General features: G+C 37.5%; 2 protein-coding genes across 3 annotated transcripts in view; one reads left to right on the top strand and one right to left on the bottom strand.

Moving 5' to 3' along the window:
* Positions 1-1,022, top strand: part of Stt3A (catalytic subunit 3A of the oligosaccharyltransferase complex) — a 77,967-nt gene extending 76,945 nt beyond the window's left edge. The window contains exon 15 of the mRNA XM_089239152.1: positions 830-1,022. Coding sequence (XP_089095278.1) covers positions 830-975 — 146 coding nt within the window. The 3' untranslated portion in view covers positions 976-1,022. The remainder of the gene's footprint in view (positions 1-829) is intronic.
* A 1,643-nt stretch (positions 1,023-2,665) lies between these two features.
* Positions 2,666-21,862, bottom strand: LOC149080136 (short-chain dehydrogenase/reductase family 16C member 6-like). 2 transcript variants are annotated; one of them, XM_089239150.1, is made up of 5 exons: positions 21,740-21,862; positions 14,292-14,755; positions 10,413-10,657; positions 10,067-10,183; positions 2,666-3,688 (listed from the first exon to the last, which is right to left on the bottom strand). In XM_089239150.1, the coding sequence occupies exons 2-5, from the start codon at positions 14,745-14,747 to the stop codon at positions 3,592-3,594; spliced, it is 915 nt and encodes a 304-aa protein (XP_089095276.1). In that variant the 5' UTR covers positions 14,748-14,755; positions 21,740-21,862; the 3' UTR covers positions 2,666-3,591. The 2 variants fall into 2 exon arrangements, with proteins under 2 accessions (XP_089095276.1, XP_089095277.1); XM_089239151.1 differs by lacking the exon at positions 21,740-21,862 and adding an exon at positions 14,862-14,925.
* Positions 21,863-22,120: the final 258 nt, after the last annotated feature.

Below are 22,120 nucleotides of genomic sequence, written 5' to 3'. Positions count from 1 at the left end.
CGGCTCTTTCGAGCCCACTATTAATATGGCTCCCAGTGCTTCATGGCGGTTGTACAGATGGCTTAATATCAATCGATAGTGTGTTCAATGGTTTTGCATTTGCAGGACGCGTTTTCAACGTGTGCGATGACATTTTATTGCAAGTAAGATATTGTGGACATCTTTGCAGTTCGTATCATAGAGGTAGGAATATATAAAACTATTTATTTAATGGGCAACTTTCAATACAGGAGTTTTAGCAGAAAAATTTCCTAAATCTCTAACGTGGTTGTGAGATGGAGCTCCGCTGTATGTTAACACGCTTGTCAAACATTTGTTACTATGTACAACACTTCAGTGACAAGTATATCCCAGCATTTTGTTTGCTTGGAAAGCTCAGACTTCTGACACAACACTGGTGAATTTCTGGCTATGGATCTTTTAGAAAATCATCAGTGTACAAGGAGAATCCTGGAACTCTTCCTAATTTGAAGGAAGGCATATGTATAGTTATGCATATCTCTTCTATTATAGATGTTTCAAAGATGATCACAATATATCATCACCAGTAAAGATGTTGACATAGAGTTATTCAATGAAGCCTTTATTTTTAAGTTTTTTTTTGCAGTCCCCTGCTTTGTCATCCAAACTCCTTTTTTATTTTGCAACTGTTTCAAGGTAAAGGAAAAATCACAATGTTTTTATACGTTTTTAACAGTGCTGTTAACGTTAAAATAATTTTTTTTATTGTAATTTTTGACTTCAATTTACTGTAACAGTGGCATTCATTTATAGAGGAAGTTATTTTAAAATCGATTTATTTAATGATATGCATTCCCTACATTTTTAGGAAAACCACCGGGCTATGATAGAGTAAGAAATGCAGAAATAGGGAACAAAGATTTTGAGCTAGATGTTTTGGAAGAAGCATACACTACTGAACATTGGTTGGTGAGAATTTATAAAGTTAAAGATTTTCCAAACAGAGGAGTTTAAAGCTCAAGTGAATTCATAACATATTCAAATAAATATTTTTGTATTAATATTGTGTTGACTGTTTTTTTAATCATTTGTGAAATGAATACATAGCTCAGACCTGCCAACTCTCCGGATTTTTCTCTTCCTCCAGATTTTTGCCAAAAATTGGGGTTTCCTCTCGATTTTAGATTAAAAAAAATTACAAACAGCTGCACGTTTGTAATTTTTGTCGTACGCTTGGGGGAAGGAATGAAGAATGAACTAGAGAAATATTTCTACAGTGGGAGTTGTCCGAGAATCTCGCAGCAAATGATAGATGTTTTCCCACCCCCCATTATGGGAATGGTTCATCTGTAAAAAAGTAGCGTTTATCTGACAATTTGTACATTCCGTCAACTTTGGCATACAGATACTCATGCTCGTTTTGCAACGGCCTTAAAAACTGGAAAATTGAGGTTTTATGTGTAATGTTTCCGAAACAAGTTCGCCAGCTCATGCTAATTTCTCGTTTGCCATAGCACTAGATACAGGGTATATGTTTATCTTCATCCCGTCACAATAGCGCAGTGTACTGAGCCATTCTTCTAATATTTCTTTGTTATTCATAGCATTTGGGAGGGAGCTCAACCCCCCCCCCCATGTCTGTTCATAATAGCATAGAATACAATGCCTCTTATTGGGAATTGATCAATTCCATTGGTTTCTGTTCATATTTCATATCAAAAGTTGCTTTTTAGAAGAGATGTAAATTTCGTGCATTGTTATATTCTGCTCAGGAACCCACCTGGAAGAAAGGGGGTTACTTTCCTTTTATTGATTTAAATAACTTTTCCCAAAAATTTTTTTGATCAGGTCTGGGGGTGCATGGTCACTCTCTTTCTTCCCCCCCCCCCACTGGAAAATCTCCAGATTCCAAAAGTTGGCAGGTCTGAGAGCTCCAATTTAGACAGGGCAGCTGGGCCTGGTACTCTCAGCCAAGAAGGGTGCAGAGTTACTCTTTTCTCATTAAGTTATGGTGGGGGGTGCATGCCAAAATAGATACTGGTCTTGGGCAAGAGCAATTTTTTTTTTTTTTTTCTAGTTGCAGCCATGAATGTGCATCTGAGAAAAAAGGTTTTGAAGATCTGCTTATAAAAAATTAGGGAACATTTCTCCCCTTCAATGTTTCAAGTGCCCTGAATAAAATAGTGGCACAAAATATAAAATTTTATAAAAAGTTCATGAAGTTAAATAAGTTTTACATGCTACCTAAAAAATATGAAGTATGCAGACTTGTGTAAAAACTGAATTGTTGCACTCATCCTTTGGTGTCCCGTAAGAGAAAAGCCTAGGCAAATTTTGCCCATTGCTCTATCACCAAGTGGTATAACATGAATTGTGGATATGAAGAGAAACATTGGGAATTTCCACAGAGTTTGTGGCCGCTCTGGGGACGAAAGTTATGGTATCGGTTACCATTATATTCAATGTATGTGGGAGATTATGGGAAAACTGCAACCGATAAAGGTCATACCAGAAAATTTGAGGCTGCTCCTGTCTGTGGTACCTTTTTTTAAAAAAGGAGCCATTTTGCCTAGATACTCATCTCACTATGTTTTTAGGCTAAGAACATAGTGAGACCAGGATGCAGCCACTACTCTTGGCCAATAGGAAACGAGATCAATGAAATAAAGACTGACTGCAGAATTAAAACCACTTCCAGACAGAATTATAATTCAATGTTTATTTATGACGAACCATTTACTTAATATACCCAACGTTTTTTAACAAATCAAAATTTTAATCTAGCGTTTATTATTTTAAGTATAAATGCTATAGCAATGCCTAATGTCATTTCACTCAAAAGCGAAAATGTGGATCAACCAACACCACCTACAGAACAAGGTATCTGCACAAAGCTTGTGACGTCACTTAAGGCCATTTTACTTATTGCCATTGGATATAGAAGGCAGACGCGCGCACTCATGCGATATCTACTTTTTTTTTGTCGTATATCCAATGGCAACAGAAGATATGGCCTTCAGTGACGTCACAAGCTTCGTGCGGAGGCCTTGTTCTGTAGGTGTTTATTTCGAAGCCCCGAGTTGAACAAAGTTAATGGTAATGACACGAAGAAACATTGAGGGGTGGGAAAATAGGCTGCTTAGTTGGAATAAAAAAATAACTTTGTTTCCGAAAGTAGTTCAAATTTTGCATTTCCATAAAACTAAGCAGATTTTTCTTTTACCATTTGGCATGAAAAATCAATTCTGCAAATAACAAAATTACTTTTTTTGTACAGTATTTATTAAAACATTTCTCTACATAAAATGTCAATGTTCAAGTTTGTCAAGTTCAACACTTGATTAGTACAATGGTAATAAAAAAAATATCAATGAACGCTCAGTAAAAATGTATTCTCGAAGACAAAGTCCAGTCTAATAAATGCATTACATCAAATGAATAAGTCTTTAAATGTATTGATAAACCTATGAACAAGTTGAGCGATGTAAAATAATCATTGAGATAAAAGTTGAAAGCTGTATGATTTGTCAGTTATACATACAGAATATTTACATACATACAACTTTTTTGAATATGCTTTTAGCTGTTCTTGAACAGATTACAAAAAGCATGTCTTGTTCCAAATGAAATTCACGTTGCTTTTAGTTTCCTGCCTTGGAATTTAGTCATCGATGATGGGACGCCAAATGCTTCATGCAGTGTTAGAAGCGACTTTGTCGGAAGCAGCCTATAAAATTTCAATCATATGCTTACTATTTTAATACATTAACATTTTCGCAAGAAAAGTTGATAACCTTTCACTAGTATATCTCTACCCTAGTTCGTATATATATATTATTCACAGTACATTTTTTTTGTATAAAAAACTGAATTTTTGGAAAAATTCATGCAAGAAGTTTTTACAACAGCAAGAAATAGTTTTCATTGCTTTACAAAAATTGTGGAAAATAATGAGTTATCAAATCGCACCAATTGCAAACCAGTTTTCAAGTTTGTTAAGCTAGGGCTTTCTTCATTGTCAACCTTTGAATTTACTTGCTTTCTTCGGCCCCATTCCTCTGTCAGCTGAAACCACTTGTTCTTTTCACAGACTCTTATTCTATCACCTGTTTCAGCAAACTTTCAAATTTCTTCCTAGAGTTTGAACAAGCGTCTTTTCTCTATTCTAAATTCGAAAACTTTCCCAGAGATGTCTACTCTTCTTCCGGGTCCATGTCTTTGAAGGCCCACAGACATTCCTTCACCATTGTCTGCGTGCTCTTCTCGATTGGTCAAGAAGTTACAGAGAGAGGGTGGCATTCCAAGTCTCCCCAAAAGAGAATTTTAGTGAAGGCTTTTCTTGGAGTCGAGCAGCAAGGTTTTTGAAACTAGGAGTTAAGATGAAAAGTTGGGAGATTTGACTCGACGGACCAGATTGTGGAGATAAGGTAGGAAACTTATTGGAAGTAGATGACTGGATACCAAGCGAACATAATTGGAAAGAAAAGTCACATTTCTTTGTGGGTAATCGAACCACCAAACCTCGCACTTTCCAGGCGAAAGCTCTACCATTTGGCTAGAGAGGGGACAGACATTTTTCTTTCCTAAGAACAGTGTTCTTTTTGGGCTGAACAGGACTGCAATAGACAGCCTCCTCACTCAGCAACAGCTTGTAACGAATTAGCCCCCAGATGGCGATATGGAACGAAACGATGAACCTCTTTGTTAATTGCGCAAAGTGCAATGATGGAGCTGAAACACTACTCGACCATGACCAACCTTGGAACGTATATCAAATAAGATTTTTTTCTTAATTCGCTTTAACATTACAAGGTATACATGATATTAGTAAATGAGATTTATTTGGATTATCTCTGCTGCTAATCAATTAAAACTAGTTTCAATATATATTTTACCTAAACTGTGTGTGGGGGGGGGGGGGAAGACTTTAATGTGCAAGTAAATGAAGCACTGTCCCAGAGCTGCTCTCAGCGTCTGGGGCTGATACTAGAGATACCAATTAGTAGCTTGTTACAGCACCACATCGGTGATAAAGCTTCAAGCTCCAAAATTGTTTCTGGAGAGAAAGTTTTGGGTAGGATAGAGGTGGCCCTATGTTGACCACTTCATGTACAAGCTTTTGGCAAGAAATAGAGATTATATTTGACGAATCTGTGATAAATCTGGTATCCTTTTCCTAATCTAACCGCACGTTAGAAAAAGGAAGGTAGAAAGAAAAATATGTATTAAAGTATAACATATATAAAGAGCTTTATTAGTCCTCTTTCCACCCTCGCCCTATGTGTTCTTTCGCTCTTACATGCATATAGTAAAAAGATAGAGTATATAAAGGAGGGGGAAAAAACCAACTTCCGTATATAGGATAAAGCTTCACGATGGACCTTTTTGAAAATGAAACAGCGTTCTATTCTCTTTTTTGACCACCGCTGAACAATGTTCAGAAAACCTAAGACGCTAGTCAATGAGAATTCTCGAAAAAAAAAAAATCTGACCCTAGTTACATCTATCAAAGTTACGAACCAAAATGAGTGACCATGCACTTGTCAACGCTAAACGTCATGCTCCATTCATTAACCCATGCCACAATCCTGAGAGAATTGCTCCAGTCCAACTCAATCACCGATTCCCAACTACCCTCCATTAACTTCACATCATCTGCGAATTTTTTAACAATCCCATCGATACCCTGATCGAGTTTGTCTATGAAAAGTAAAAAATATGGGGGACAAGAACATTTCCTTGAGAAGAAATTCCACTCTTCACACCTGTCCAATCAGAAAATTCCCCATTGTGACCAATCTCTCAACCACGATTCTATGAAATTCAAGTTCCACCAATCCCATGCAAACGTTTCAAGAGTTTACCATGTTAAACCCAATCGAATGACTTCTGGAAATCAAGATAAAAACATCGACATTTTTTACCATACCCAAAGCTTTAGTCACGTTATCATAGAAGCAGAAATATCGCAACCACATTAGCAAGCTTCCAATCCCCTGGAACGATACCCTCAGCAATACCAATTCTGTAAATCTGTGCTACTGGCCCCCAACAGTTCATTTGCACATTTCCTAAGGACTCTAGGATAAATATTATCTGGTCCTTTGTGCTAGCACATACATTTTTTAGAAGTTTTTGTACTTCCACATCTTCCACCTGAATATCGTTGAGGGCTTTATCACCTCACGACACATCATACTTTGGATATCACTTTCTCTGTTAAAACTGACGAGAAAAAAATTGAAAGCACTACACATGCCTACATTGCTCTTTACTCTACACCCTTTCTATTGGGGGGGGGGGAAAGCAACTGTCATGACATACCTGAAAAATGATTGTCTCAGCACCAATGTTGTCTTCTAGCCTAGAGAGATTCAACTTCCTTTTTGCTTTCCCTAATCACCCTCTTCGATGACAGTCTTTCAGTAAATGACAAGTCGCCCCTCTTCCACTTTTGTATTCTCTGAATGCTCTTCTCTTTTCAAGATTACGCATGTTATCTGTGATCCAGAGGGGGTACTATGAACAAATCCGCTTTTTATAAAAAAAAGGATGTGACATGCAAAACAGTTTTGTTCCGAATTCTTCAAACTGACTTACCACACCCACTGATATCTACCCGGTCTTCGAAATTCTGAAGGAAAGGTTAGGGTTAATTTTCAAAGTTAGTTCGCCGAAAACAAGGAACCATTCTTTTATTGTTTGTTTATCCACGAAAAAGCAACAAAAATAGTTAATAACCCGATGATCACTAGTACTCCAACCGAAACATATTGAACAAGAACTAATGAGAATCAAAGTGCCCCAGTAGCTTCTGTCACTTGCCGATACAAGAAATTATCGAGCACCAACTTAAAAGAAAATCTCATTGATCTCTAGCAGATAAGGGATTTTAATTATTCTGTCATCGATTGTGGGAGAGAACCTAATATTACTACCCTCTTATATTTACTCACGTACAAAATTTCTTCATGAGGCTTGAAAATGTAGTTTGGATCCCGATTAGGTGGGTTATAACAAACTCCTATAGTAAGCTTATGGAGCTTTTTGTTTTCAAGCTCAATCCATATAGCAAGTATCCTCAACCCATTGCTGGGGAGCCCCACAGTGCTCCCTGATGTACCAGAGTGCTCGATGCTCATATTCAATTTCGTGCTTGCGAGAACTTTCCAATTAAAACGCCTTGTAAAAATTGCATTCAAGGATTGAAATCATCCTAATTTCATGCATTCGTATGTTAAAATTGCCGTAAGGGTGCTCTTCTGAGGACGGGTAAAGGCAATAATCGCGAGTGGGAAAAAGTTGAAGACCTCTGCAATATAGTTTCAATATCACTTCTCTGTACGTTACATTTTCTAGCCTCAAACATGATTTCACTTAGATCAAGACTCCACCCAGGGGTGGCTTAAGCGAGGATGCAAGGAGTGCGGTGCATCCCTGCGGCAGGTTGTAAGGGAGGATTTCATGGTTTAGCTGACTGTTGGGCTATAAGTTTTGCCGCCCTCCTCCCATCCCAGTCTAATTTTCTTGACAAGTTATTTCTTAAATTTTATGGGCTATAGCCGAAACCTACAGAACAAGGCCATTTCACCTATTGCCATTGGATATAGCAGGCCGACGCATGTGCGATATCTTCCTTTTTTTCAGTATATCCAATGGCAATAGAAAAAATGGCCTTCGTTGACGTCACAAGCTTTGTTCTATAGGTGGTGTTGCTAGAGCCAACACCACCTGCCTTAGAAGGTATTGCTATAGCCCACTCAGTTATGGACCCATATTTCTCGGTTACTTTTTTCGTCACCGTTTCCCTCTTGGCTAGGGTGACCATACGTCCCGCATTTCCCGGGACAGTCCCGACTTTCTGGCAAAAGTGTCCCGGTTTTTCCCGTATTTCACACGAAGCCTACTTGAATTTTTATTCCTTATTGAAGTCAAAGATTCAAATTATTTTTCAACAATTACAGCTATATATGGGAATATTAATCTCCCATATTTGCCTTTGACAACTTTTTTTTTTCGTGGAATACATTTTAATCCACTGCAATTTGCAGTAATGCATCATTTCCCGCCATTGTGATTTTTCCGTAATTTCAACAATATTTGGCAACTGTTTGGTTTTGGCGATATCCCGTATTTTCCCGTATTCGGAATCCCAGTGTCCCGTATTTTTCGAGAAAATATGGTCAGCCTACTCTTGGCCTGGTATCTTGCTCTGTCACTATTTGTCACTCACCGACCTACCTGGCCCCTTGTTCTTTCGGTCACTCATGCTTGTACGCTGGTTTTTTGTCATTCACGGACTCGCAAGCTCTACGTCACTCGTTTGGTCACTCACCGACCTAATTCCTCACTCTCTGAGCAAAGGTTTTATAGTTTTGCAAATTTTGGCGCCCTTCTCCCATTATACTAATTTTTTTCACCACTCATTTCTCAAATTTGCCGTCCTGGGCTATAGCCCACCAAGTTCCTCTGTAATACTCCTCTGCACATGACAGTGTTTTGAACCACACCTTGCCGACAAAGATGTTGAGAAAACGAAGAAAACAGAGCTTGGGACAGTAATATCAGAATCAAGAACTTATCACAAGGGGCAAGTGTGCGTTTTCATGCCCTGAATAATTTTTCTGAAACGGTCAAATGCAGGCAAATTAAATTAAGACTTAGGTTCATTACTTGTCCGATACCTGGCGCAACCATAAACTTATTTAAAAAATATTTTTAAATAAAAGTCGGCTCGTTATACTACTTCTTTACAGGATAGGTGCCAGTAATAATGACTCTTGCCAGTATCAACCCACACGGGTAAAAGGCTTATATCCCGGGCGGGACAGAGCCTGGGTCGTGTCTGGTCTGACGGAGCAATGATGACTCTTGAACAAGAGCTGTAATGTGAATTCTCAGTTACCTGCCATAATTTAAGAATGGTGAAATGATTAGATCGGAAAACGGTATATTTTAAAAGCGGGACGTATGGTCACTTATTCCGCTAGGTTAAAAAAAAAAATTGCGTGGGTTTTTTTTAAAGGGTTCCCTATGGTATAGCCCTGTCAGCTTCCCTCAAGAATCTTCATGGGCGGCAGGTAAGCTCGAGCCGCCTCTGACTCCACCCGCTTTCCTATCAGATCTATTTTTGAAAAAGTATCGTATCCCGAGATGTGTACAAATGATTCATCCCATCGTTTGCCTAAGATTCTGTAATGGCTACAAGGTCTAGGCCTTCCACTTAATGAATATGGACAGGCAATCTTCTCTAGAAAAATGAAAACAACTCGATTGCTTCCATCATGATGCCGTTCACTGCGCTAGCAAGAGCACCCGAACCCACCTTGCTTTAAAAAGCGCAACAAATTCTTCCTTAAGCCGGGTTTTCCTAGGAGCAGGTTTTCACGCTGCACACGGCGAAAAAGTTCTACTCCTAGGAAAATCCGGCTTTAGAGTGAATCACCGAAATAATGTTGATTGTTATGAAACATCTTCACCATAAAAAGGTATGTCTACACTCACAACAAGTTGCACAACAAACCCCTACCTAATACGAAGAATAGTGCTCGTGGGACACTAAAATCAGACTCAGCAGCACGCCAACGAGTGCGTGCGTCACACGTTCCAAGCGTAGCGAGGGGATGCGCATATTGGAACGGGTTCTGAGTGTACGAGCGTTTTCGGAAGGGAACTATTTCCGGGGCCAGAACATTGGCATTTGGGAGGCTCCCGGAACAGAGAGAGATATAGAGAGCAAAGAATTTCTTCACAAGTCGAAATTTTTCCAAAAACACAAATGTATTAAAAAACATTATGTAGCAACGTGATCAAAATACTAATTTTGAAATAAGATGTACGGTAATACTCCGACACGTGCAAATGTTATCCTGGATTCCACGCCCCTCTGAGGGACGCCCTGTGCGGCCGCCCGATTGCGGTAAATATATGCTCTTTTTCAAAATGAAGCGTATGCATATAATTAAATTAGACTGAATACGTTACAGACCACATAACAGAAAATTGACTTGTAAGCAATTGACGCTAAAGTTTAGGCCAGTCAGATTTTCAGAAAAACAAACTATTTAAAAAGGTAATAGAATGTCTATAAAATTTATTTACTTACGTTTTAAGTGTATACAGTGAATAAAACAGCCTAGGAATCAGTACAAGATTTTGGTTGCATAAGACAGCTGTTAGTACTTCATCTGCCACATGTTCTGGTCCCAACATACCAAATAATCTAGAATGATGTTTGCAAATTACTAATTTAATTATGTTTGCAAATCATAGAATTGAATGGGAACGTAATTAACTGAAAAGTAAAATTGTAATGCAGTTATATTTAAAAAAAAAGTTCTACCACCTCTAGCTCAATATAACTCATGTTTAAATTGTTTATTTAAATGAACTAATTGAATATGCGATTTCATCATTAAACTGCATTTTTGACCTAACAAGCCTTCACTCACTTTGTTTTTGCCCCAGCAAACATTCCAGTGTTAATGAAGAATGGGCAGACTGTGGTGGTATGGATATTTCGCTTTCCTTCTGAATATAATTCCAATGCTAGAGACTCAAGAAATCCAACAGCTGCAAATTTTGAAGCACAGTAGTCTGTCAACTTGGGCAGTCCTCCGAGTCCGGCTAAGCTTGAAATAGTAACTAAATGTCCTTTGTCTCTGGCTATCATGTCTGGTAAGAAAGCTTTGGCGATCTACAAAACCGAACACACAAAAATGCAGTCACGTTTACATTTTACTAGATATTTGCGAAGTCATTTGATATGAATAAAGCTGGAGGAATCATCTCCATAAAATTGTAAAGGGTACAAAAAACATAGAAGAGTCCAATTTAATGTTTTAAATCTTCGAACAATATCTAAGTGTAAGGGTACCCTATGAGTGAAGATGTTAAATTCACACGGTCACCGATGCATTAAAATTTGCAGGATGTATAGTTTAGGTCCCAGCGTAAAGTTTCTAAAATTGAAAGTTATATGACTGTGTTGGTGTTATACACTAAAATATTTAAGGCGACAAACAGCATTTAATATCAATATTTCACAATCGATTAGCGTTGAGAAACTTTCACTAATTAAAATCCTTACATTTTAGATAAAAAACCTTTATAAGCTAAAGGGGCGTTGCCTAATCCATATTACTGTATTCGCATTCAATTAACCCGCGTCTAATCCCTGGCAGTGCCACAACTAGGATTTTTCACGCCGGGACAAACAGTTTTGCAGCCCCCGCAACTTTAAAATTCGATAATTTTATCAGTATTCATTGTTTCACATAAGCCGGCCGCCAACTTAAAAATTCAGGGTCAGTTTTCACCCCCCCCCTCCCTCCCTCCCTCTAGTTCCACCCCTAACCATGGGTTTCTAACTGGTGTTCCGAGGAACTCATGAAAAATCTTTCACGGAACTTTCTAGAGGTTCTGCAGAATTTAACGTCGCGGAACACAAAGGCTTTCCAGGATTTTTAAAAGTAAAGTAATATTTTCTTGTTACCGATACTCGTAAAGATGTTCTGTTTTTTCTGTTTTAACGGAATCTTATCATTCAAAAAAAATTCAGACCATTTGGATGAATAAAGAAACAATGCAATTCCAGCAATTTTTTCTCCCGCCTTTGGTCAGCGACTGCGTACATTTAAACCATGTAAGTTATATTACGCTGTAATGTTTTCCCTTTCAAATTTTTCTTTTGTTTGATGTTTTAAAGCTATGGGAAATTTCCCACGAGTGACTAGTGGTGTCATACGTCACATGCCATCACTGTATGCGAGCGAGTGCACTGGAAATTTGAAAAAACTATCCCAGATAATAGACAACTTTCATTCCCTAATCGGCACTTGCCATATTGCATCACGTGGCAAGCAAAATACATTTGGCAGCCTCCAGAGAATTATGCGCTCTAGCTTAAAACTGACCATCTTTTCACTGTCGCGTTTGGTTTTTATTGGTTTGTGCGATTTGTTGGAGTTTTTCCCCCCCATCGAGTTTTAAGACCAAAAGCATCATAATTTCCTGATAAAACAGAAAATAACAAGTCGTTTCAAAAGATGGTTTGAAAATGTAGGTATGAGGCTTCAAACCCAAAATTCAATCGAAAAACAGTTTTGTGTTGTATTTGTATCGATGTATTCTTTCGAAATATGTAAAAAAGAAATTTCAATCTCTTGCATTCTAGTTTATTCCTCTCCAATTTTCTCAGCTGCACTAGTTATTTCTACAAAATCTTCATCGGTGGTCTTTCAGCTTTATTGTGAGCATCTTGATTTCATTCGGTATATTTAACGAAAAAATATGTATAAAATAATTTATAACGATTAAAGTTAGAGTTAGCTCAGTACTCTAGTGTAGTTTATACAGATTTCATCACTTGAATTTCAGAACAAGTCATCAGAAACTTGATCCCATTCAGCTGCATACGGATAAGATTATCTCAAGGTTATAAAGGAAGTTTCCAGTCACATAAAGACATCGGTTTAACTGCTAAAATGATTAGTTCTTTACGCTGTCAGATACGCAAGTTATATTCAAAGCGATTATTTTCCAAGAACATAATAGGAACGTACCAATACTGGAATTAGAGAAATTGTATTGAAATTAGCTTAATTTACAAATTTTATTTTAGAATAACCAACGATCACTTCGGCGCAAAAACTTGTAAACGTAGAACAGTTTTTCTTGCAAGAAATACGCGCGGTCTTATTCAAATTCACGTTATTGATCGAATAGGAAAAATAGGCCAATGGAAGGAAGGGTTTCCTGGTTTTCTTTCCCCGGTGGACCAAAACAAAAAGTGAAACACGTGCTAGGGAACGTGAATGACAAATCTGATAGAGCTATCTGGCAAGATGTGTTCATTCAAATATATTATGTTTATTATTATAACATGCTTTATTCTGTTATAGGTAAAACCGCAATCTATTAGAGTCGACAATGAGTATTAATCTAATTATATTCCATGGTCAATTGACCACCCGACCCTGCTGTGAAACTTCGGTGCAATACACCATTCATTAAACACCTCGAAAACGAAAGTTTATCGCTTTCACGAAATTCAGGTCATGAACTTGATTGTTTTATAACGCGCGTTTCAGATGTAGATCAAAGTTTGCATTGTTATCGTTATGTGAAATTAATTGAAAGAATGTGATAATTGAAACAATTGTGACAATGCTGTGATAATGGTGGAACATTATCACAGCATTGTGTATCACCCTTGTTGAAACTGGTTCTATTTTCCGTTAATGCAAGTTGAAAGTATGCCATAACGATAACTTACCTTTGTTTCGAATTCAGATTTTTATTTGGTCCGAGATAAAGTTTTAATATTCAATATAAATATGAATTTAAAATGTACCGCAATTTCCTGCGTGTGACACAGCAGGACTTTCGCTACTTTGAAAAAATATTTATAAAAAGGGGTTATTTGTCATGTTTATAATAAAAAAAGTGCAGAATTTTACTCATTTATACGCCATCTTCAAAAAATTAGTTTGAATTTTTTTAAAAATGTCCATTTCTATTCAGACTTCTTAAAAAAATCTGTAGATAAGTAGCGACATTAGCCCGTACCAAGAAATTCCAATGTTTTTATCGTACAATCAGCGGATTAAACGCAGGAAAATACGGAATACTTACGATTTCAAACCTGGAGAAAATATTACTTGTAACGGATTGGAGGAAAGAAACGAATTAGAAAGTAACTTTCTATATTTTAATTTTTTTTAAAATTAATGTATTCTATTCCGCTTTGAGGTAGAAGTAAATCTAATGTAATCTATCGTAAAGGAACTAGTGAAGTTTTGTTATATTTATTGAATGTTAACCCCTTGAACTGCAATTTATTTTCAAGCAGCACTGCTAAGACAGAATTTCATGGCAAGCTGGACTCGTCATTTCAGTTCAAGGGGTTAAGTTTCAAAATATGTGCCCCATCCTTCTCTAATTCAAATGTGCACGAGAACAGCGTGCGGATATCTGTCTCAGTGAGATATTTTGTAGATAAAATTGTATTGAAGATATAAAAGTCCCGTTTGCTCTTTATTCCGAGTAGCGTAACGGCAATTTTGGGTGGTATCGAGCCCGGTCTTCAAGATAGAGTTCCTAAAGTTGCCACGATGGTAGAAATTTTAGAAATCTTGTGGTTCTGCCGATTGCTTTTTAGTTTCGATTCCGTTGTATGCGATTCTATATTTAGATCAGTTCAAATATATTGAAAATTCAAAAAAAAAATATGGATTATGCATTTTTTAACGAATTTGTTTCAAGTCGAAATCAAATAACGAATTTTTTTTTAATACGTATTTCTTATAGAAAATATTTTTTTCACTCACCCAAAAATGGCATATGGCATTGACTGTGAAGGTTTTTTCTATCGAAGCGTCCGGCAAGTCCAATAAACTCTTACCAATAACTATTCCAGCATTATTTACAAGTATTGTTACAATACCGACTTCGTCTTTGACTTTCGCGGCAGTTTTGTAAACGGACTCTTTGTCAGAAATATCTACTTGGTAAGCTGTTGCTTGGCCTCCTTGCTTGCGAATCATTTCTGCTGTCTCGGCATTTCCTTCGGCATTGATATCCCATAAGACAAGGACGGCACCTTTATTTGCGAATCTCAGTGCCATCAGTCGACCGATTCCACTTCCCGCTCCGGTTATAAGAGTTATTTCTCCAGATACGTCTTTGAAACGAAAACTTCTTGGTATGATACTGAAAATCATCCCTTCAATCCAATGATACAGAACCAATAACACATAGCCGATCACTCTCAACGCTTCATGCATGTTAAAATCTGAAATGAAAAATAAAACAATTAGCTCATTAGGCAATATCCAACCCATAATTATTTAAAAAACGACAAATTGACAAGCTCGTTCAAGTGAATATGAAAAACTTGCCTTATAGGTTTTGATTAACTTTTGAGCATCGGTGATGAATTCCAGTTATAACAGGTTTCTATGGAAAGTCGAGATTCAAAATGAATCTCTAAAGTAGTTTTATCTGAAGCTTATCAATATTGTACACAGAAAATATGAATATTTAATTGCGTTTCCATCATACGCTTTGCGATATCTATCGACCACACACATTGCATCAATATCTCATCCTGCCATACCTATATCACCCTACAGATAGTCATGAATTAGAACACGTTAGATTTAAGTGAAATATGGTGGGAAAATTCTCGCTGCTTTCAGAATCCAGTAGAACTGCTCTTAGAACCAGGTGCATCTAAACACATGGCTCGTAACCAGGCATAAGCCCATGTCCATAGGGGGACCTAAACGGCGAGATCTGATACTATGCTTTTCAAAGAGTTCACTTGTAATCTGTTACTTCCAGCTTGGTAAGGGCCCTATAGCATCCCTTTGTTGCTCCCCCCCCCCCCCCATGATGTCTTGACGAGCTTGCGTAGAACTTCCCCAAGAGGGAAGCTCACCGAATCCAAGGATCCGAATATCGATCTCATTTATTAAAAAAAGACTAAAAATTTACTCAAATCTATTCAATAAATAGAAATGTCTCGCTCCTAGAGTGCGGGCTTTGTATAAGACGGGGTAGCAAGAAGAAAATAGTCCAAAAAGCCGGGGCAGGGTCAAAAAGACCAAGAAACACTGACATCGAAACGATGAACATCTCCGTTATTTATACGAATTATAATGACTGGATACCAAGCGAAGATGATTAGGAAAGAAAAGACACATTCCCCATAGAACAGCATAGTTTCCTAAACTTCTTGTTCCATCGCCTCCTTCGTCAGTAATTTTCCTCTCATCGCCCCCTACTCAAGTGAATCCATAGGATCCTATGCATATATACGTAGTTCTATCCGTAGCTTCTATCGCTCCCCGGACCATTCCATCGCCCACCAGGCATGGGCATTGCCCCCCAGCGTGAAAAGGTGAAGTCAACTGATCTAATGTATATATGCATATATGAATTGACATCATCGTGCCCCCTAGACTTTCTCCGCCTATGCTACCAGTGAGCGATATTGCCCACTTTGGGAAACACTACCGTAGAGGAATGTGACGTGTAAGAAACACTGTTCTGCTTGTAGATCCAGACATTCCATATGCCACAGGACAACATCTGTGATAGTGTCATTGTGACAAATCTAGCAATCGGAGATCTTTTCATTTAACGGTAAAAAAAAAATCTGTTCAAAATTTCAACATTCGTTGAAGAAATAGAAAATTTTTTGAACATAAATCGAGACACACAATTACCACGCATCATTCAATATCAATTAATTGAGCTATGTACTTTTTTTTTTGTGGTAGACAATGCACATCCTAACTACATCTGCTACGACGAATCTGTCTAAGTAACATGTGTATCGCAGGCCTAAAGCTCAAGCACAGAAAAAATAAGTAGAGGCGTGACATGAAGAAAACATTGGAGAAGGATCAAGCCCATATACGAAAGGGATGCGTTGCATTATGTTTTCAATTATTGGAAGGGAGCTCGGGAGCCCCCAAAAAATATAGGAGAGCTCAAATAATCACAGCCCCAGGTTCCAGTGCCTATGCTCGCATTTCTGAAACACTTCAACTCAGAAGAATAATGTACTCAGATTAATATTTCCCAACATGAAATTCTGTTTTTGAACTTTTTGCATGGGTCCAATCTTTCGATTTTGATCAAAATATGTTGCAAACGCAATAAAGTGAAGAGTCGATTGAGAAAGCAAAAAGCTATTTAAAAGAATAAACTTTAAGGTTGCAAGAATACAGTGAATGCGAGTCTACTTGATTCGGGAAGACACTCAGAATGGTCGAAAATATTATGTTTTACCAAAGGTTATAAAACTAACCGTAAGAGTAATTTTTGGATTAGATTAAGCCACTTTTGTTTATTAAACAGGCAATAATAGTCTGATAAAACTCTTACATAATTAGCGATATTAATTTGGAAATGGTACTTCCGATAATATTTATCCGACTGACAGAACTTTTTTTTATGAACCTTGATAAATGAAAAAGCATTCAAACTAAAAACATTTATGAAGCAATTTAAAATTTTGTGAAGAATTAAAAAAATAAAGATGGAAAAATTTTAACCCTACAATGGTACCTAAAAACCTATGCTTAATAATACTTATACGTAACTACGTCTCTTAGATGTATAGGCATAGGCACCGGAACCTAGGGGCTGAGGTTATTTGAGCCCCCTCCCCAATCACCTTTGTAAGGTGGCCGAGTCCCCCCAATCATTTCTGAAAAACCAATTCAACGCACCTTCTCTCATTCGTACGTGTTAGAGTTCCGTGTATACGGGAAAACCAGTAACTTTTAGTACCCCCCCCCCCCAATGTTTTCCTCATGTCTGCGCCTTTGCGTATAGGTACCATTATAGGGTTAAAATGCATTAAAATCCGATAGAAACTTGTCCAAATATGTGCTTGCTATCTCTGGAAATCGTATCACTGATCATTGACAAAAGCATTATGATCCTTGAATAACTACATTCGTGACGGAATTATCAGCTTCCCAATTATATATAACGTCGCTTGACGTCCGTGTGGTTAGCGCACCAACCTCTCGATCGGGGAAGACTACTACTACACCACTCATGATCATTTGATAATTTTTGTTGCACCACGGTCATTTTCTGAACACGAGGGCTAATTAGACCGGGACCTACAATCTATTGCCGGTTCCGAACGGCAGGCTTTTTTTTTTTATACTCATCGAAAGGTCGGTGCGCTAATCCCTCGATGGGGGGGGGGGGACTCCTCCCTGCGGTAGCAATTTTTTCTGTGGTCATGTCATCGTTTCTGTTGTACCCGTGTCAGGAAAGTTTTCTGACAAGGACGAACCGGGTATCGAACTCGCGACACCTAAATATCCTTTGGTACTTTAGGCGAGTATCTTATCGACCTGGGTTACCGCGCCCACACCACTCATACACCTCGTCCATATTCCTCTGCGGAATTTCTAACGAATTGGCACATGTTGGAATGTGTGTGTAGTGTAGTGAACCTGACGTAAAGTTTCTTTCCGTGTAATGCTTGTTGTGTTTAGTGCTTCCATCTGCCATCAATTTCTCTAACTATGAGAGAAGTGTAATGATTGAATAATTGTGTTGTAGTCCTGTTGCTCTCTGTGGCGAGACTTTTTACGGGGAGATTAGCTCGCACCTCGAAGTTGGTAACCACAGAAAACCAACTTCAGCCGACCACCACTGTGGCGACGGTGCGATCGGGGAGGCTGGACCACCCTATTTTCCTTCGCATAATCCGCGGATTATCTGTTAAAAAAGTGGTAAAACATTTAAAAATGCGGATTATCTACCGCTACGGACAATCTGCAAAAAATGTTAGCCTGACGAGTCTGAATTTGAAGGTTTTTGATTGAACTGTAAATTTTTCTTCGTGTGTAAATAATACTATTGCATCGTAAATAAATTTCATTAATTTGTGTACCAATGGATTAAATTACTGAAAAAAACAGGGTTTTTACTTTTTTTAAATACTGCGGGTAATAGGCTGCCGTGGATGTTTTCTTTCTTCAAATTTCGCATGCGGATTATACGCAGGAAAATACGGTAGATCGGGTTAGTACGCGAACAATGGTTTAGAATTGGCTTAAAATCTAAGTCCCGGTCTAATTAGCCCTACTAAGCATTGGAAAATTACCTTGCTGATAACCCCCCACAGATTTGTTTTTTTATAGATAGATACACACACACCTTCTCAATATTATATTCTCGAATAATGAAGTGAAACTATAGCTAGCCTTCAAAACCAAAATACAGCTTAACCCTTCAACCCGCATAACAGATCACAATCTATTGTAAAAATACCATACGTTTTTATGAAACAGGCTTTCCGATTTTCAACAGGTGAAAATGGGAGGTGGGGGGGAAGGAAAATTGTAAAGCTGATTCTCTCTTCTCGATGCAACACAAGTATCTGGGCTCTTGCAGCACTCTTGTCACTGTTAAAACTAAAGGCTCTTAGATAACCCTCTCACCAACATTGGCGAGATGCAAGTTTTGTTTAAAAGCAATTCGCTTTTGTTAGAAAGGTATACCCCATGGAGTCCAATGGCAAGATGTCGACTGAGCTTACGTTACTATGGATTAAGTATGCTATATACTTATAAACAGATCCAAAAGAAAAGCATTTTTCGCTACTCTAATAACCGAAAGAAATGTATGACCACCTTAAATTTTAAGCATGAATCAATTTAACTGAAGCTTCACAAGAGTTTCGAGATCAATATAGTTACTATACAACGCATTCTTGTATTTGAGTAGCATTGTTGGAGTAAATTATCCAACTAATTATTCGCAGATGATTTTAAATAAGATTATAAATATTTATATGGTTTCCTGATGTGAATCGTGGCGACTCATGAGATAATGGAGAAAAGTTATTTTACCTTTACAAGGATTTTTCTTTAAATAAAATCATTAAAAATTGAATCGCGTAATTTCGGAACAGAATGAAATTATCATGTACCCATTATATTTATAATTTCATGGAAAATTTTCCTTTACCTTGAGATTGCGCAACAGTAATAAGATTTTAGATTATTTGATAAAACTTCAATTAGCTAGGCAACATCGTATTTTTTGAGCACGTGTTCGAGACAAGAGTTATCGTTTTTATGCGGAAAATTTATTGATAAAAAGACAAAAAAAAAAACTACGTCATACAAACAAGAAAGTTTTTTAAATGTTTCCTGTTGACTTTTCCCCTAAGGAATTTTTTGCAGATGTTCAAGAATTGATTTTTATAAAAAAATACGGGAACACATTTTTTTGGAGATAATGTTACTTTTTCAAAAATGGTAAAGCTTTGTTTTCCTAAACACGGTAAGAGATCCGCTTCTATATAATCCAATTATTTTTTCGAAAAGCAAGCGACCTTCAATTATTTAAGCACTGTAGAGTTGAGCAGTACCATAGGTGGATACAGAGGGGGGCAAAAACGCCCCCCCCTCCAGTGTATTTTTTTTATTATTGGCATTAGCGGGAGGGCGAAGGTGGAAATTTCCCCCCTATTCGAGATGGGGCTGTATCCGCTTATGAGCAGTACAATGAGACTTTACGCCTCAAATAATGGCAAACACAACATTGAGAGGAAAAAAAGAAGTTGAGAAACTTTCAAAATTGAATTCTCGAACATTACATATTATTTTACATTATTCTAGGGCCGTAACTAGTCTGGGGCAACAGGAGCACTGCCCAAGGGCCCCGAGCAAAATAAGGACCACAAAAAATTCACTTATTTTGCATAATGACAACTCTTTCAAGAATTGTCTCAAGGAAAAGTCTGGCCCGGGGACCCGAAAAGGCACACTACGGCCCTGCATTATTCTATCTAAGTATCTCTACTATTCTAAAGTATCTCTCCCAAATAGACAATTACATTTTCAACCTATCGCTCGTGAAAACAAAATTTAAAACGCAGTTTTATAGAAAATCTATCTCGAAAATTGCCTCTTAACCCTTTAAGTGGCATTGGCGAAATATCTCGCCTCTTCAAAAGCCTCGTATTTTAGCATTGACAAATCCAGACATTTTGTAAAAAGTTGATTTCTCAATGGAACACTTCTCTATACCCCTTAGTTTGCACCTGCTGAAAATTGGGATAAAGCCTACTTTATTAAAAAAGATGCGGCGTTTTACAGAGACTTTAAGCGGAGCGGAAGAAATCCTAAAGGGTTATTAATTATTTATCCTCCAATTGACAACAACGTATTGCGGGATTTCAAATCAACGTCATATTGATCCTACCTAGACAGCGCTCGTAGGCACATCTTAAAAAATCATTATATTAGTTACCATGTCTTACTAGATCAAAATGATAGTTTTTATCAACTTGCAGCGATTGCCCCGAAAGCAATTTATCAAATGTTCACCGCACACGTTTCATATTAGGATTTTGGTGCTCCAAATATAAATCGTAATTTAATACATAGTTAAATTGAGAAGCTATCCATACTTAAATGAAGACAACCATAATTTCTTATGGGCAGTGTGTTATACATTTTTCAGTTATTAGTTTTATTTCGTAAAAATTGCTTTTATGTTTGTGCATTTTTTTTTTTTTTTTTTTTTTTATGTAATTTAACATCTATATTTTTATGGGAATTTTTTTAGCCACTTCGTTGGGCAATTTGTGGACTTTGATTACTTATTATACAAATTGTTAAGCTTATTTCTTCAAAAAGGTAACTCAAAAGTTGTCACTAGTACTGCTATATCACTGAGAAGCTCATTATACACAGTGTTTCATACGTAAAAAATACATACAAGTCGTGGATACTTTTGTGCATATTCTACTCATATTATTCAGCAAAAATTAGAAAAAAAGGTTACAAAAACTAATACACAGGGCAGCTACTAGATACTTGGTCAGCCGGGGCACGTACGCATTTAGGCGCCCCCTTGTAATGCTGAAAGAGAGGTTAAAGGGTTAAATTTGCTCCCTTTTTTGTCCTACACCCAGGGCACCAGACTCACTTGCTTCCCCTTAGTTGCGGCCCTGTTAACACCGCAAGTTTTTCGAATTTGGAGCCATCTACTGCAGGTATAGAAGTGTGCGGACATACATTTCTTTCAATCCAGTAAGATTCATTTCACAAAAGGAGAAAAAATCATGTATAATTTCTATGCGAGTTAACTCCATCCTTATATAGTGATATATTATTATATATTGAAAGGATCAATCATTAACAAAAATTTTTACATTATCATCAAACACGCGCGTCCATTAAAGTTTTCTTCTCATCACCACAATACTAACAAAAGTGAAAGTTACCTTCTCAGTTTAGTCACTCGCCGCTGACCGTAAGATTACCAAGTCCAAGGACGCTTGTTGCTAGAAGTGATCAACTAAATGGCTTTATAAACTTGTTGGGCAGCCTTTTTCATATGAGGCAAGCATTTAAAAACTCGTTGATCTTGAAAGCAACAAATCTACTCGCCAAAAATCCCGCCAACAAACCGATATAAATCAGCGGAAGGTGAAGATAACACTGTTAAATACTATATTGTTAATTTCTCCGTCAGGAATTTCCTTCTAGAAATTTCACTGAACGACGGTAAATCATTGGCCGGAAGGTACAGACGAGAATCTTCATTTGATGATCGGCATTTGAGAAAAAGGAGAGAGAAGGTTTGCTTTTTCTCTAACCATCAG

This window comes from Pholcus phalangioides, unplaced genomic scaffold (assembly GCF_987345545.1).
Source record: "Pholcus phalangioides strain wild (caught in Gottingen) unplaced genomic scaffold, Ppha-v1.0 ptg000011l_1, whole genome shotgun sequence".
Classification (NCBI taxonomy): domain Eukaryota; kingdom Metazoa; phylum Arthropoda; class Arachnida; order Araneae; family Pholcidae; genus Pholcus; species Pholcus phalangioides.
The sequence above is the reverse complement of the archived record's forward strand: the minus strand, read 5'-3'. Positions and strand labels throughout refer to the sequence as shown.